General features: G+C 41.6%; 1 protein-coding gene across 1 annotated transcript; it reads right to left on the bottom strand.

The window, feature by feature from the left end:
- Positions 1 to 12,959: 12,959 nt before the first annotated feature.
- Positions 12,960 to 16,181, bottom strand: uncx (UNC homeobox). Its single transcript, XM_068579081.1, has 3 exons — positions 15,859 to 16,181; positions 15,096 to 15,271; positions 12,960 to 14,275 (listed from the first exon to the last, which is right to left on the bottom strand). Exons 1-3 carry the CDS (start codon positions 16,115 to 16,117, stop codon positions 13,235 to 13,237), a joined length of 1,476 nt encoding a protein of 491 aa, XP_068435182.1. The 5' UTR covers positions 16,118 to 16,181; the 3' UTR covers positions 12,960 to 13,234.
- Between the last annotated feature and the right edge of the window lie 214 nt (positions 16,182 to 16,395).

Below are 16,395 nucleotides of genomic sequence, written 5' to 3'. Positions count from 1 at the left end.
AAATGACATTGGCCAAGTGATTAAACTTTTAAACAGTTGTTTAGTAGATACTCAGCAGGTATCTCCACTGAGACAATATGGAGAATAGCTTGAAACATAACAACACTCCTTTGAGGAATCGTTCGAATGAATACGTGAAATTGCAGTGGACAGTCATGGGTGGATACTTCATTTAGGATCCTTGTGACCTCCGCCTCTTAATGCTGGCCAGGTGTTTTGGTACCTTCTTCGAGAGGGAAGTAACAGTAGTAACACAGACATTGTATCAGCAAGAGGCCCAAAACGCAGCCCTGGGGTCTGCCGTCACCGAGTCAATCAGTCATAGTATCTCAGACCTTGCCACATGCTTCTGGGATTGTAGTTACAATTCCCGTAGTCTCTTGTGGTCCCCATACGGTTTAAATAATAAGCGAGTTAGCCGGACATGCTAATGTTTTGCGGCTAACTTTAGATCAGACAAACACATTCTTCAATCCAGTCATTACACTTTTGGCTTACAGTATTTTGGTTTTGAAAAGGGTCTAACTCACAAAACTCTTAACTAAAGCTCCACGTGCAACTTTGCAATTGAGCAAACCTGCAGTACTATGATGCTTTTATTAAAACTATAGAAGGAAATATGTATTACTGAAGTACACACGTGTTACAAACAAACAGTGACCAGATTCCAGTCGAATTTCAAAGACCATTGAAAGACACACACAAAAAAACAAGTTCAAACCCTAAATAAACTCTTGTTTAGCGTCATAACTGCCTGTTTGAAGAGAAAACTCGTGTTGTGCTGGAGACGCCGCTGACTGCCTTCCATCAAGGACAAAGTCACCTCTCTCCGGAGGAGAAACCGGTCCTCCGAGGCCCACTGAGTCTACTGCTGGAACTAGGTCAGCTCACCTCTATGCTGGAAGTTATACTATTATTTCCTTAATGTCATCGCTCTCCCGGTGTGTGACTTTCCTCGTGATTGACTTGTTTGGTGTATTCTCCAGCCGCTGCTGACGGCAAAACCACTGCCACACGTGTGTGGCACGGTCAGAGAAGTGATTCAACAGCTGCAGGTGCTGTTGTGACAGAATAAACAACGCATGGACGTTTAAGCGTTGGTGTATGTTGTCTTCGATGTTTCACCCTGGAAGGAAACACATAGAATGTATCCATGATGATCATATCACACGTGTGTAAATACAGAGATGGATAGTAATTGAGTAAAAAGATAATTGTTGTTTTGTTGGTTTCTCAATGAAGTATCAACTTTTTTTCACATGCCTCTCTGATTATTGCTCTAAAATAGATGCAATTAAGACTGTTCTATTATTGCCTTTACCCACTTAATCATCATTTCCACATTACCGACGATTGTTTAACAAAAATGTGTAATATTTTACAATATTACATGTATTTTGTCAAAGATATTGTGATATTGTATATTTCGCATATCATCTCATATGGTACTAATTTAGGATACTTGAACCGATCCTCTCAGCCGTAGCTTTGTTTGCGGCACACGGCCTTCTCTCTGAACCTCCTCAAATTTCAGAATAAAAGCATTGAGCCAGTCAAAAATCTTTTTAAGTGTGTTGATCGTGACGTGCACATTTCTCTCATCTGTACAACATCAGAGAGAGAAATGAGTCAAGTCAGTTTCATCTATACAGCCCAAAAAATCACACATTTGCTTCACGCGGCTCAACAATTTGTACAGTGTAACAACCTCTCGCCTTTGGGTCAATGCCCTCTTAAACAAAGTGAATGTATTAATTGGAGATGGAGAACATTTAGACTTACTGCAGTTACTGCTCCTCCATTGAGGATTGAATGTCTGCTGGCTGGGATGTAGTTTGGACTCTCTGACAGCATTTCCCCTCTGACGACAGAATGACAGAGTGGACGGTTCTTGTCGAAGAATTGCTAATTACTCACACTTTGTTTCAATCCATGTAATCTGAAATGTACCACCTCAGAGGTGTTGGACTAACGGTGTTGAAGGACGTTTTACATTTGATTTTATTCTCAGAAATGTTGAAGCAATAATAACTGTTGATGTATAGTGAGAACATAGTTTTGGTTCAAATCCCAAAAACATGTGGTCATCTATCATCAAATTTATCATGTTTAAATTTTCCTAAATCATTACGATGAGACCCAAAATGTAATGCATGTATGTTTAAATGTTGTGCATTGAGAGACGAGCAGACGCTGTGTAGTGAATACTGTGCGCCTCTAAAGAAAGGGAGAAGGTGAATGTATGCACTACTCTAAGCTGCCTATACATCCGGCTTAAGACGCTGTGGGTGGTGCTTTAATTATATCGGCCCTGTCTTAATCACTTATTTTGAAAGCACTGTCTACTCATCGATAGCAGAGAAATGAATGTTATGTCTTCAAATGTCCTTTCCTCAGGTTCTCCTCAAACTGTCAATACCACGTCGGGAAGGAGGGATCCTCGGCCGTCCTGTGCTGCTGAGGGATATGCTTACACCTCCGAGAGGTAAACAGCATTGATTCTGTCCCACTATCGCCTCTAATTTGCTTCCAGCCTCTGCACAATAAGCTCCTTTATGACTATTCACACCCATTTACAGGACTGATAGAAGGCTTCTTGTTTTTTTTTTACCTTTGGAAGTGTGCCTGAAGCTCTCAGACACACTGTGTCAGTATTGAAATGTTTCTGGGCTGTCACATCTTGCCACTTCCTCAGCCCTAATGTGATCGATCGGGCCAGCTGCAGAGCCGTAACACGCTCCCTTCGACAGAGCACTTTTATAGAAACATTTCAGGCCCAGTTGAACCCTTCTTCCCCTGGGCCATTAAATGAAAAACCGGACCTCAAGTGGTCTGGTCCATCCCTGAGCTTACAGGCACGTTAATGACAGAAATTGTACATGTCAGTACTACCACAGAGCCAAGGATTAAATAATGTGCATGTAATAGTGAGATCTGGGGTCTTGGCCTTGATGTGCTAAGAACATTTGCAGTACTACTTTAATGGCGAAAGGAAAGAGCCGGGTCTGAGACTCTCGCCTTAGAGGACATGTCAGGCCTTTCACAAGAACCATTTTAATTGCAACCAAAAATGTCTATTAAGGAAGTCGCCCCTTAGGCTCATAGTGTATCCATTATAGAGGTCATACTGTTAGGTTCAAATACATCATTCGAAAAGATATATCCAAATGTAATAATTTATTTATTTTCATTGCTATAGTGAGAAATATAAAGTGGTTCATTTCAGCACTTTGAACTGTAATAACGAGAGAAATGTTAACAATGGTGTACATTGGCAAACGCAGTTGTTGATATTCTTATTTATAGATGCAAATTAAGGATTTTTTTGGTAAATGTCATAACTACTTCAATGTATTGACAGTTTATCATTGTGTACACAGCGTGATCATATTCATGTTGACAGCCACTGTATCTGTTCCATGTTATATGCCTTTCTCTGACGGAAAAACAGACATTTAGCTGAAAGATTTATTGCATTGTATTATTAATCTTGATCACTGTCCATCTCAGTTGCAACAAACTTGTCAAATCCAGCACATAAAAGACAGCTGGTGTTGTTATTTTTTATCTTTGCATGTGTGTTTCAATATATTTAACATTATAGACATTTAACAGTAAAACAAATGTTAGTGAATTCCATGCATTCAATTTGAATTATGACTTAGATTGTGTTATTATACCCATTTATGTGGACTGACTGGAACACACAAGATGGCATCAGCCCCAAAAGTGGTAGCAGATGGCCCGCGGGGCATGTTAGCCAGATTTAAGACTTATAAAGAACTGACACACACAAATACACTTGGACAGTGTCGCCTTAACATCTGAGAACACTATTTAACTCATCCCATCTCAGGAAGTTTTCACACTTCACACTTCATTAACCTTCCAGGGCACAGATTCCCTGGGAAGTCATGGAAGGAAAACGCTTGTCTTTTTCATACAAATCACCGCTGAGCGGTAAGCCCCCGATGACAGCATTTACATGCACACAGTATTCCAGATAATAGCTGATATTCCAGTTAAGGTGCGATTCCCTAAGTGCTGTTTATGTGCACCTTCACGTCTCGATCGCAAATATCCACGGACACGTGCATTACCGGGATATTCCAAACACTATTGTGAAAACCACACTGGCAATAATCGCACAAAAACAACAATAATTGGAATAAGATGAAGTCTACTTGTTTCAGTATCCCATATTAAATTGACATATGCCAACTACATAAGCAAGTGTTTACATACACGGAGCAGTCTAACGCATGTATAAAATGTATTTTTATTCATGCATGTGTATATAAAGTATCTGAATATGTTCAAAACCGTGAACACAGCATGTGAGTATTCCACTTAATGCCACAAATCCTTGTTTCAACGCACATCATTTTTTATGAGGAATATGTTTATTTAAAACACAATCAACGTATTGTATGTTTTTCAAGATCAACTCCTTTGATATCACACCTTCACTGATGATATTAAATGTGATATTATACATGCTTTAGAGTCTCCCTGGTGCATTAGAACATATTGTTTAATTACCTTTTTTTAGGTGACAATTAAAAGGCTCGATCATGGATCCAAGGCGGGAAAGGTTAAAATAGTTAATGAAGACAAATAACCAAAGGATATGGTGTTAATTGTGATTTTTGACAAAAAAATGAAATGCTTAAAAATAACCACATTTTAATTGATTTGCAAATTTGCACAATATTAATGAAAGTATATTAGGATTATATGGTAATCAGTGTGGTGCAATGAACTATGTGAACTTTCCATCAGAGTCTGGAAAACAAAAACTATGGCATCTTCTTTTTTACAATTTTCTATATAGGAAACATTACTGACAGGAAGACTTCAAAGTCAAACGTCACACAATATAATCACATATGTATCATATATCAAAGTATTACTCAGCCAAGTATGCAGTAGCTACCAGATGAGATAAAGGTGGAGATGTTAGTGAAAACAGCTGCCCAGCTTTTAAACGTTGGATGTTTGTGACATACACTAAAGAATTGTAAAAATGAACTTTTTGAGAGTTTCCTGGAACCCACAGTCTGTTCACTGGACTTACACTCGTCACTGCAGATGCATCCACTATCAACATATTACTTTGTGATGATGGGCTCTTCCCGTCTCTGCTTGTGAGGGCGTTTAATTTGCTGTTGGACTAAACTCTCTGTCGATAGCGCGCTAGAAATGTGCAAATGTGCAAACAAAACCAGCATAGATAAGATACAAAACTTCAGACAAAACCATGAATATCTTTCTGTATCTGCCGTGGTTATGAGTAACCACAGTCTATTGTGGTCTAGTCCAGTTTCTAGGTTACTATATTGCTGTGCATGTACACACAAAAAGCTGATTTGCAAAACCACAATAGCGTCCTCAACTCTGATAGTGGGCTGAGCTGGAGAGCTTTTTTTAAATAAGACGGTGTTAGATGTCACACACACACACACACACACACACACACACACACACACATACACAAATCCCATTCAAACTGAATGCACCTTTTAGGTTAACAACTTGCTAAACTTTGACCAACTGTGTAGATACTTCAAACAGCACCTTTTCGAAACTTTTCCTCCCGACTGTTAGTCAATACGTCGGTCTCTGAGAATCTGTGCATTCCTCTAATTCAACCATCTTTTGGCGTTCTGGGAATTCCACGTGGGACTTTGCTCTGGAGCAGTGTCCTCTTCTTCCTTGGATCACAGCAATGTCTTGCTTTGGATGCCTTTGGGATGTGGTTATTGAACAAAACACAGTTTCACGCTCCCAAAGATTTCCGGCAACAGCTGAGGATGTTCTCCGGGGTTCATGTTCTGGGCTATGGCACATACACCCTGGTGGTGATTCACACTGATCCAAGCAAGAAAGACTCAAAGAAATTATAGGCTTATTGAACGATTACATCCTATACTGGGACCTCAAGCGCTGAGGTTACCTGGCTGCACTAATTTGCCCACTGCTCCGAGCAGCAGCTAGTTCCTGCTTGGACAGATGAATGGCACAAGCAGAAAAGCCCTGCTCTCTTCTATATCACCAGGAACCAATGTCTTGCTTGTGTAGGGTGGTTTACATAAGAAAACATGATTAGTCAGAGTATCCTTTGTGAATACTTTGAGTACCTAAAGCAGGTCTAGTCTTCTTGGCTGTGGCCCAACAAACTCTGGAAGGCTGGAGCATCAATCTGTACGGGCAGCAGCTGAAGGAATCTGCAACTAGAAACCAATTTTTGCCAGGAAACAAATGCTTATTTGTCATGACTCATCATGGCCTGTTCAATTCGAAGGCTTTGCTTTACCTTCTTGAACACGTCCAATCAGCTCAGCGGTCATCGTGTCAACTCCTCCTCGAGAAGACGTCTGTTCAGACATACAGAAGATGCTTCTTTTCCCATGCAGCAGATCCTCGGGATCAGAAGAAAGGGCAGGCTCTTGTCCATCTGTATTATATATTATGGAGGTGACTACTAACCAGTTTTGCGATCTGTACCCAAGTGTCTCTTTCATGAGTCCAGTGTACTGCAACCCACTTCCTGGTCCTCTCTCTCTCTCTATACCTCTAAGGATATTCTGTGCTGTAAATGTTGGAAAGCTTCCTTCACGCAGTCTTCTGCCTCCTCCAACTGCTGTTTCAAGGGCCCGAGCTCCAGCCTCAGCAGGCTGACCATATAGCCACTGGTCATCACGTACCTAACCAAACCTTTTAGAAGCAACGCCGATTGCAGTTATTGCCTTCGAGGTTTTCTGTCAGTTTCACTCTTCCCTCAAGGATTGCCTTCACGTTATCGTAAAACTAAAGCCTCTCCCAACGGACAGCCTTCTGCATCTGTTGACTATGTGCTGACCATGAGTTGATTCATCCGCTAGCTCTTCATGGCAGCTCATGTGGGTTGTTTTCAAGAAATACGCAGTCCTGTCTCCTAAAAATGTGTCCACACTTGAGTCCCACCGCAGCATTAGCCGTACTTTAATCATGCTTTAGCAGCCAGAAGCCGATATTATAGGAAGCTATTTTTTTTTTACTATGAATGTGGATTTTAATATGATCAATATATGAAGAATGCTTCTAACATTTTGTCTTCTAAAAGCCAATTTTAATAATGCAGGACTGTTGCATTTGAACATTGAGACAATGTTTAATCTTTTATCAATACTTCTGTAGCTTTGACTAAGCGAAGGTGAAAAAAAAAAAAATAAAAAGCTGTCTGTCGTGTGCATTATATGATAAATGTAACCAACAGGACTGAAAAGTCTCTAAATACTTGATCTGTACATTAATGGTCTGCCAGTCAGCCTACACATGTGTGAGATTGGAGCCAAACGAAGACCAAGGTTTTATTGTAAATTGTGAAAAACATGTTTTTTTTCAGAAATAGAATCACCATAGAAGGTGATAATTGGTATATATATATATATATATATATATATATATATATATATATATATATATATATATATATATATATATATATATATATATATATATATATATCGCCATATTGACTGTTTGGAACAGTATCAACATGCTTATACATAAATACATAACAATAATCACATTCCTGTTACCAGCATCATGAAGTGATTTTAACTGTAAGCTAATTATAAGCTAATCCATGTTATGCTTCACGTCTGTTTGACAGAAAGTAGCGTACTGAGTTATTGAGAGTTACATATGTGTGTTACCTTTGTGTTACCGTTTGGTTTGTTGCTCCTTCATCTTTGTGTGGAGGTTGTCTGGAAGAAATTTGATTTGTAAGACTTGTTGCCTCATCGAATATCCTGAATCAGAATAAAACGATGCCAACTAAATCTATGCAAGGCACACCGACTGCACATGAGGCGACCAGAACATGAGCATCGAGGCTCAGCACAGAGGAATACATTTCATGCTGGTTTATTTGTCTATTTATCGAGATGTTGACTGATGACAAACTCACCTCGTGGCGTCGGTATGCACGCCTTTTGCGATTGATGAAGATGTGATAGCTGACAATCTGAGATGTGGCATCAGAGTATTCCTCAGAATTACACATGAAATGTGGTCTTCCAAGGATTTACAGTCATTTTGGATGCTGTGAAACATCAGAGGAGGAGTTGCCAAACATTTCTGAGATGTGGCTTTTTGAAACAGAGGAATCCGTCAGGTTTAGAGACAATAAGCGGTTCGAAGGTGTAGTTCATTTGCTTTGACGTGCATGAACGAGCATGTCGGCCAGTAGCCTCACAAGAAGACCCTCTTATAGCTTTAAACCACCAGGACACTTTTAACACATTGTCTGCTTTTTCTAATATTCCTTTTTGTCTCATGAATTGTAAGAAGCTCAATATGACACTTTAGATATTGAGGTCAGACGGACAGTAACAGGTGAGCCGTTGTGAAAAAGACTACAGTCACCTCTCACATCATCGTTGAAAAATGCAAGTGCTCTTATTGTGAAGAGTAGCCGAATATCTAATCCTCCCCTACAGCCATTTCAAAACAATATGGAGCCGGCATAATGCAGATATGTGCTATATTTAATGAGAAATACTTTTTTTTTTCAGAAGAAGAGGGAATGGTGTGTTATTGCACTTCAGAAAACTGACTGAACCTCCTCAGTCTTCTGCATCGTGTAACTTCAAAGTAAAAAGAAGATTATAATTGTTTGATTGGTCACTGAGGGACGTATTGATTTGTATTACCTCATGTGTTAGTTGTCCAACTTTTATATTAAGTTTGTAGTCTGGGAAAAATATATATTTTAAGAAGTTAAATTGACTATAATTTCCACTAATGGTGGGTGTCTGACTCATGTGAGTGGAAAAGATAAACGTGTTTTCCCTTTTGCAAATATTGATCCTAATAGCTTCACAGAGTTCTGCAGCTGTTTGCTCATATTAGATTGTCCACGTTGTCTTGTAGTCACATTTCTCACAACACAACATGAGAATATAATGTTCTGTATGGTCAAAGTCTTCATGTTGTGAAAACACACTTGTTTGCTCTACAAAGTGATATGTGTTCAATTTCAATGACTTTTTGGGGAAAGATAATATGGAATGCCAATTTTAATTGTGTCATGAAAAATTTGTCATGTCACTAACACTTGCATCCTTCCTCTAAACACAATAAAGACCAACCTGCTGATATAGTGAAAATGATTTGCTTTTTTTTGTCCATGTATATTGTATGCCTTGTTTTTATGCTTTCTGAATTGTTTTCAGAAATCTCAGAGATTTATTAAGAGCACAAAGATCATAAAAACCTCTACATAAGGAAACATGAAACCAGGAGTTATGATGTTTTACCATGAAGGCAGAAATTCACCTTTAAAGTTGCCATATTGTTTATCCTCTTATTATCGTGGATGATACTTTAAAAGTCAATTAAATGAGTCAAATATAAGTTTCACACTTTGGGAGTTTAGCTGGTGTGGTAATCATCAACTTAAAAAATAAAAAATGCAGATGTTATTATGGAGAATTGTTCTTATTTAACAAAGACTGTTTACATATTTTATATTTCTTTAAATTCACTTAAACCTGAGGTGGTTTTCCCCTCGTTACCAGCTCTCAGACCCCTGAGCTGCCAGTGTTCAAGTGGTATTAACTCAATTTTGATTAGAGGGATTTTTCACGAACTCCTCCAAGATAATTAAAATTATTTTAAGGATCGTCCAGAAATCAATGCAGATGGTAATGTCAGGCTTATCCCAGGTATGCATGGGAAAGATAAGAGTGATTAAATCCACCGGCGCATTAATGAGTATGTAGATGTAAAATAATCCTAAAAGGCATGGCAGGGTTGCTGCAGGAGAAGCCAAATGTCAAGTGGCATTTGATTTTATGGAGGAGCCTTTTTAAAAAGGGGACAAGGTTCTTTCTTATCCAAACTGAGCCCTCAGAGCCTCTAAGATCTCACACAGCAACACAACGCGCACGAGAGCAGCACAGAGAGACGGGATTTGTGGAGACAACACAAGTTGTCCATTTGAGTTGATTTGAGCATGACACTTGGAAAAAAAAATATTTTAAAAATCCTTCCTGTCACAGTTATTATAAAATTAAATAATCTGTTTCAAGTGAAGTGTAGGACGTGGAGCGAAAACAATTTACTCAACGTGATATTAAAAAAGAAAACAGTATTGTCTGTGTTATGTAAGGCGTTACGTTAAGTTAATGCAATACTTTCATTTTGTATTTTTTTAAAGGAAAATGTAGAATTCAAAACGCTAAATTACAATAACAGATTCACTCTGAATTCAGTCATCCGGTGCAAAGCAGCAGATCTATTTATGTTCGTGGTTTACAGGGATATAATATGGGAAATAAACCGACATATAATGTCTGGTGGAAGCGTTTGGTTAGTCATTTGGCTTGAAAATGAGAGGCTTATTCCTGAAGACGGCAGCTCGAATGCTGCAAATGAGACCCTTAATGGCATGGCCATAATTAATTGCGCAAATTTGTTTCTATTAAATAAAACTAACACATACTGAGAAAACTCTATTAGCCTTAATTAAGCTTGATATCCTAATTTAGGGAATGTGTGGTTGAAAACAAGCCGTTTTTTGGTAGATTTTTTTCTCTGTCTTTCCCCGATAGTGGAGAAAAGCCTACCAGCTCTCTTGCCTTTGGGCTGCTTTTCCTCCTCTGAGAGTTGGAAATGAGAAATGGAAATGGAAATACCAGGAGGTGCTAAATTAGCTGCCTGATCTGCACTTATTGCCGCATACAGGCCTCCTATTACTTTGCCAGTCTGTGCCTCTCTTTTAGCATTCCGGGCATGGAGAAGCTCCGAGATAGCAGATTTATCAAATGGGAAAATGAATGCATGATGATCAGTTAAATTGAAAATCAGCGTCTGCATGACAGCCCGACCTGACACCTCCGTAATTAGAAAGAAAAATGATGGCGTCCGATGCATAATAGAGCAAAAACAATTTACACTCTCCCATAATGATCCGGCGTTCAAATTGAAAATTTCTCTGGGTATAAATTGAATTCATAAAGTATGATTCATGGACGACACATCTCCTGGAGGCTGCCTGAGCATATCGATTGATAGTTTGTCTTGAACCGTGCAGCGTGCAGCTCTCAGGCAAGAAAAGCTTAACTACTTAAGCAAATCGCTAATTTCACCTTAAGGCCACCAATGTGCAGCCAGCGATACTCCTATTCAGTGTGCTAATGAATTATGGATGAACTGGGCAGACGTCCCAAATAGCCTAAGAGTAGCATGAAAAAATACACACCGAATAAATCTCAGGGGTTATTTCAAATTGGCCCCGGTTATCCCACAATTTAGTCGGTAAACCTTGTGTTTCTGTGTTTTGGAAGAATTGTCAGCCTATAGGATTTATCCTGCTCGCTTCCCACTTTCATGGTGGAAAACATTTAGGATAGTGTAGCCCTTTTAATAAAATGTGTGAGAACATTGAAACATCGCAAATCCCTTCCGAACTTCAGTTAAACAATAATAATTTTTAAAAAAGTATCGACGAAAGTATCGAAAATCGCGATAGAAGGTAAAATAAATGAATTAATAAATGTTAAAACGCCATCAAACACAATAAGGATACCCCTCTCACCCAGCGCCCCATGCAGGCCTTAATCTGCTGCGTGCTCCCTGCGCGTGCGTGTTGGCTGCCCCCCTTCGTCCACCTCATAAGACATTGCTTCCTAGAGCAAACAGCTGCATGGGTTGAAATTTATGTAAATATTTTGAAAGGGACACTGGCTCAGAAATTCATTTGCGCCGGCTCAGACGTAAAGCTCGCCCCTCTGATTATTTTCAATTTATTTGCAAATCAAGACCCAACGAGACCACTAAAGGGCTCTAGGGGGGTGCGCGCGCGTGCGTCCGATGCCAGAGCTGGACTGGAAGTTTTTTTTAATGTTGTTTTGTTTTAAGATTATTATTATTATTTTGTGTGTGTGTGTGTGTATGTTATTACACTGCACACAAGAGCCTCGACATCTCTCCCTTTTGGGGCGACGTGATATTGTGGTCAACACAGCTAATATTGCACACACACAAAAAGAAAAAGGGGAGCAGATGTCCCGGATCCCGCGTGTCTTCCCTGGGGACCACCAGCCCTATTAGAACAAATGTGTTCTGCTATTGTAAATAGGCACGTTTGCCTCAGCCCGTCCTATTACAGCCGACGCATGATCAATAGGCTGATAACACAGAAACATCAATGTAAAGCGACAGAACAATGAGGGATATCATCGAACATCTATCTTAATATAGCCCTGCTACAAGGGGCCCTGACAAAGTGGAGAGAGAGGGGGATGAAGAAAAAGAAGAAGAAGGGGAGGGGGGGGGGAAAGCTCATGAAAATGCCTCCCCACGAATCCCCATCTCCTATCCAATATGCACAAACACACACACTCCCAGCTGCCGGGGCTATTATTTTCCTATTTCAATTTGACACCCAGGCCTTTTCATGCTAATTCTATTATTCTTGGAAGTTTATGTGATTTCATATCACTAGAAATCGGTAATGTATTATAACCCCCTTTGAGCTAAAATAAACTGAATCCCCCTGCAGTAGCCACCGGGAAAATAATTACTTTCATATCAAAACTCTGCAGGAGTCGAGCGGGTCCTTTTCGCCTCAGGCTCGTAACCTCATTTCAGTGGGGGCTTATAGATGAATAAATTTGTTAAGGCAATATACAAAGTACAACATGAGATTTCTTAAGAAAGCCCTTCCTACTGTAGGCTACTGTAGTCCTGCACTGTGTGTGCTGCTATTTAAGGTCTCACACGGTTTGAGGTGCTTGTATACAATAGATTTATTTAAGAAAAAACGTACATATATAAATAGTATAATACCTTTTTACAGCTCTTGAGGATTTCTGTTGGTCTCGTGGTCTTGTGTTTTTTTTCTCGACAAGTTATCACACATTAAAGGATATCTAGAGATTCCTCACTCTCTCTCACACACACACACACACATACACACACGCGCACACACACATACACACACGCGCAGAGAGAGAGAGAGAGAGAGAGAGAGAGAGAGAGAGAGAGAGAGAGAGAGAGAGAGAGAGAGAGAGAGAGAGACAACATCGTCAAATTAACAGCAAAGTGGGGGAAACCTAGATTAGATGCAAAGATGTGGTTTCTGGTGAAGCTTTGGCCTAATGGAAGATGTCGTTTAGATGCTATATCAGTGTGATTCTGCTCTTTTTACTCTCTCTTTTTGTTTTAGTTTACCCCAAATCATTTATTCCATGTCGACATCTTCTTTAGAGTCTGTCTTTGTTTCCGCTGGACTGTCACTGAGGACACACTCGGGGTGGTCGGGGTGCTCCTTGATCTCTAAATGCTCTTTTCTGTCCGCATCGACAGGCTTACTAATGAGTGTCGGACTGTGTTCGCTGCAAATAACAGAGGTCTGAGTGCTTTTGCCAGAGGAAAAGGCGGCCCGGGGCGGGCTGGTGTGAGGTGAACGAGTCTGGTCCTCGGATCCCACCTGTCCCTTCCGGGAGGCGTCTGCAGGGTCCGGAGAGCTGCTCCTACATCCGGCAGGGCCGCCGCAGCGGACGCTGGTCTGGTTTCTCTCCGCTGGGGGGTCAATGTCATGGAGAGCCGCCGCTGCCGCCGCCGCCGCCGCCGCCGCTGCTGCTATTGTTGTTGTTGTCTTCAGAGCAGTCTGAGGAACAATGAATCCAAGCGGCTGCGTGATGGGGTAGAGCAGGAAGTGTCCTTTCCCTATCAAAGGCCGGGAGGAGGGTAAGGCCGCGGGGTTGCGTCTCGGCCTGGAGTCCGAAAGGAGGCTCTCGACGCTGAAAGGGTTGAGCTTCTGCACGCTGGAGGCGCCGTTGCCGGAGCACAGGCTGGACCGGTGCACGATGGCGTCGGGCGAGTCCAGCTCGGAGCCGCCGGCATCCCGGTCCAAGTGTCTTTGGTTGTGGTTTTGGGTCTGGAGAGGGTGAGGTGTTTGGTCGCAGCTCGACCCCCCGACAGAGTCAAAAGGCGGGCCCGTGTGGTCACTGTCGGTCACGTGCGACAAGCCGCTGTCGCTGTCCGAGCCCGGGGTGTGAAATAAATCCCCAGCAGCGAGCCTGTTCTGGGACTTGAGCAGCCGTCGCTCCTGCTTGCGCTTCTTCTTGTCCATCCGGTCCAGCTCCCGGCGGGCGATCTCGTCCGGGTCCATGGGCTCCCCGCTGCACGTGGTGGGGTGCGCGTTGTGCGCGGGTCGACCCGGACCTTTCTTTGTGTTCTCCTTTTTCCTCCACTTGGCTCTGCGGTTCTGAAACCAGACCTGCAGAGAGGGACAGGAGGAGAGAGAGAGAGAGAGAGAGAGAAAAAGGGGGGAAAGTGTGTAATGTTCTGTCACTGCAAAATTAATTAGAGGAGGAAGAAAAAAAAGTGTCTGTTTTAACAATACGGTAATTAAGCAAATAGTGAGGTGGCACCTTCCGCTGTTTTCCATGCAGGCCTTTAATTAGGCCTTTGATTAGAAATCTGTGCACACAAGCGACAATAAATTAGAGTGAAGCTTCACAAGAGAAGCTTTACATTTAGTTAAAATATCGTTTGGATTTAGAGGTCTAAATATATTTTATTTCCTATGTAAAGCTAATTAAGCAATTTCACTTTAAAAATTTATCAACAGTAATATTATTCTATGAGACAAGGTTTATTGGGAAGTTCATAATTGAGGTCTGTATACATTTGGTATTTTTTTTAGATTTTAGATGTTAATATATTTGACAAACATAACGCCAAGATTTGTGAAGGAAATTATGTCGTTAAAGAAATTCAAAATGAAGGTGTAATTAAAATTGATTTATTGGACTAACGTAACCTATGGAAAGGTCAAACAACACACATCCATCTAGTGGGTCCTTTTGGTTATTTCTTCATTATTATTGATATTATTATTACAAGGTGTCCTGTTATGAACCAAATTTAATACCTGGAGGTTTCTACTATTTTTATCTATCAGTTATAGGACCAATAAACTGAAACGCTGAGCCTTTGCATGACATAATAATAAACAAAGGAATAAAGAAACACACACACACAAACACGCGTACAGTGATGTACGAGGGAACACACTGAACACACCGCATATTTACCTGAACTCTTGATTCTATGAGATCCAGCCGCAGAGCCAGCGCCTCCCGCATGAACACATCGGGGTAGTGACTCTCGTTAAAAGCCTTTTCTAATTCCTCCAGCTGCCAGCCAGTGAAATTTGTGCGAGTTCTCCGTCTCTTGCAACCAGGACTATCTTTGTCTGGGTCCCCCGAGTCTGACAGCAGAATGAGGAAAACAATGTAAACAAAAACGCCGCTCGCAATATTGTTATAAATCTGTATAAATATTTTTTAAATTACCACATTTCAACACAATACGAACTGGACTGGTTTCATGCGCGTGTGGGTCATTCTGCAAACTTTACAGCTGAAGAAGGGGATTGCATTTGGGATGTTGCAGTCTGTATACACACACACACATACACATGCATATACATAAACACACACGCGCGCGCACGCAGCCTGCAGCTTCTAACAAATCTGTCGCCTTTCCTGAAACCCTCGCATGTTAACACAGGCTTTCCCTCGCGCGACTATTTCCGGATCTGACGGGAACATTGTTTTTTTCCCCTTCTTTCCTCGCTGTGTACATCTTCAGCTGTCGGAGACGGGAACGAGGTGGGAGTCGGGAGGATGCTCCTCTGGATGCGGATTCTTCCGCGTGCCCTTTAAACAGCAGCGGCGCCGAGAGGAGAACTTGTATCGCAATATCCTGTCTTTGTGTCTTTGTGTCTTTCTGCGTGCAAACAGCCGGCGAGGAGGTGTTATTGCGCGGCGTGTATACAAACACAATGTGGCTTACCTGTCAGCTTGTACTGATGGTTATCTCCATTCATCCCGCAGCCCGAAGACAAGAGGGGGTTGGAACTACCCACCGAAGCCGTGCAGGAGCCGTTAAGTAATCCGTCTATTGAGAAGGGGACCGCGGACGCGGACTGGAGTTGATGCCCGGCTAATTCGTAAACGTGATGGTGGCTCAGATGGTACGGGAAGCCCACCATCCCGCCGAGTGAGCCCCCGAACTGGGCGTGAGGTGGATCCAGTATCCTGCTGTCCATCATCCCGCAGGCAAGAGGAAACGACGTCTGGAGGCCGGTGATGGGAATTTAAAAAGCATGCAGCGAGTGTGGCCAACGAGCAGGGGACATGATGTGAAGGGAGGGATGAGCTGTACTTTATCCACATGAACCTCCCAATAATTAGCCCAGGCTCTGGGAATATGAGACCCAATGAGAAGCGGTAATGGACGCTGACGTCAGAGGCGCGCTCTGCAAACTCTCCCCGTATCGATTGCTAATTAAAGCTGACATCCACCTCAATAAACAATATCAGAGCTGTC

Source organism: Clinocottus analis, unplaced genomic scaffold, assembly GCF_023055335.1.
Source record: "Clinocottus analis isolate CAN_PGR_092001 unplaced genomic scaffold, fCliAna1.0.p SCAF_16, whole genome shotgun sequence".
Taxonomy (NCBI): Eukaryota; Metazoa; Chordata; class Actinopteri; order Perciformes; family Cottidae; genus Clinocottus; species Clinocottus analis.
Note: the sequence above shows the minus strand (reverse complement) of the source record. Positions and strands in the feature narration are given on the sequence as shown.

Bases quoted from the DNA above. Each gene is read 5' to 3' on its own strand.
- uncx (XM_068579081.1), bottom strand. From the start codon at position 16,117: ATGATGGACAGCAGGATACTGGATCCACCTCACGCCCAGTTCGGGGGC. The intron at 15,272-15,858 runs GTAAGCCACATT...TTCTGCTGTCAG, and splicing joins CCATCAGTACAAGCTGACAG to ACTCGGGGGACCCAGACAAA. The intron at 14,276-15,095 runs GTAAATATGCGG...CCCTCTCTGCAG, and splicing joins TCATAGAATCAAGAGTTCAG to GTCTGGTTTCAGAACCGCAG.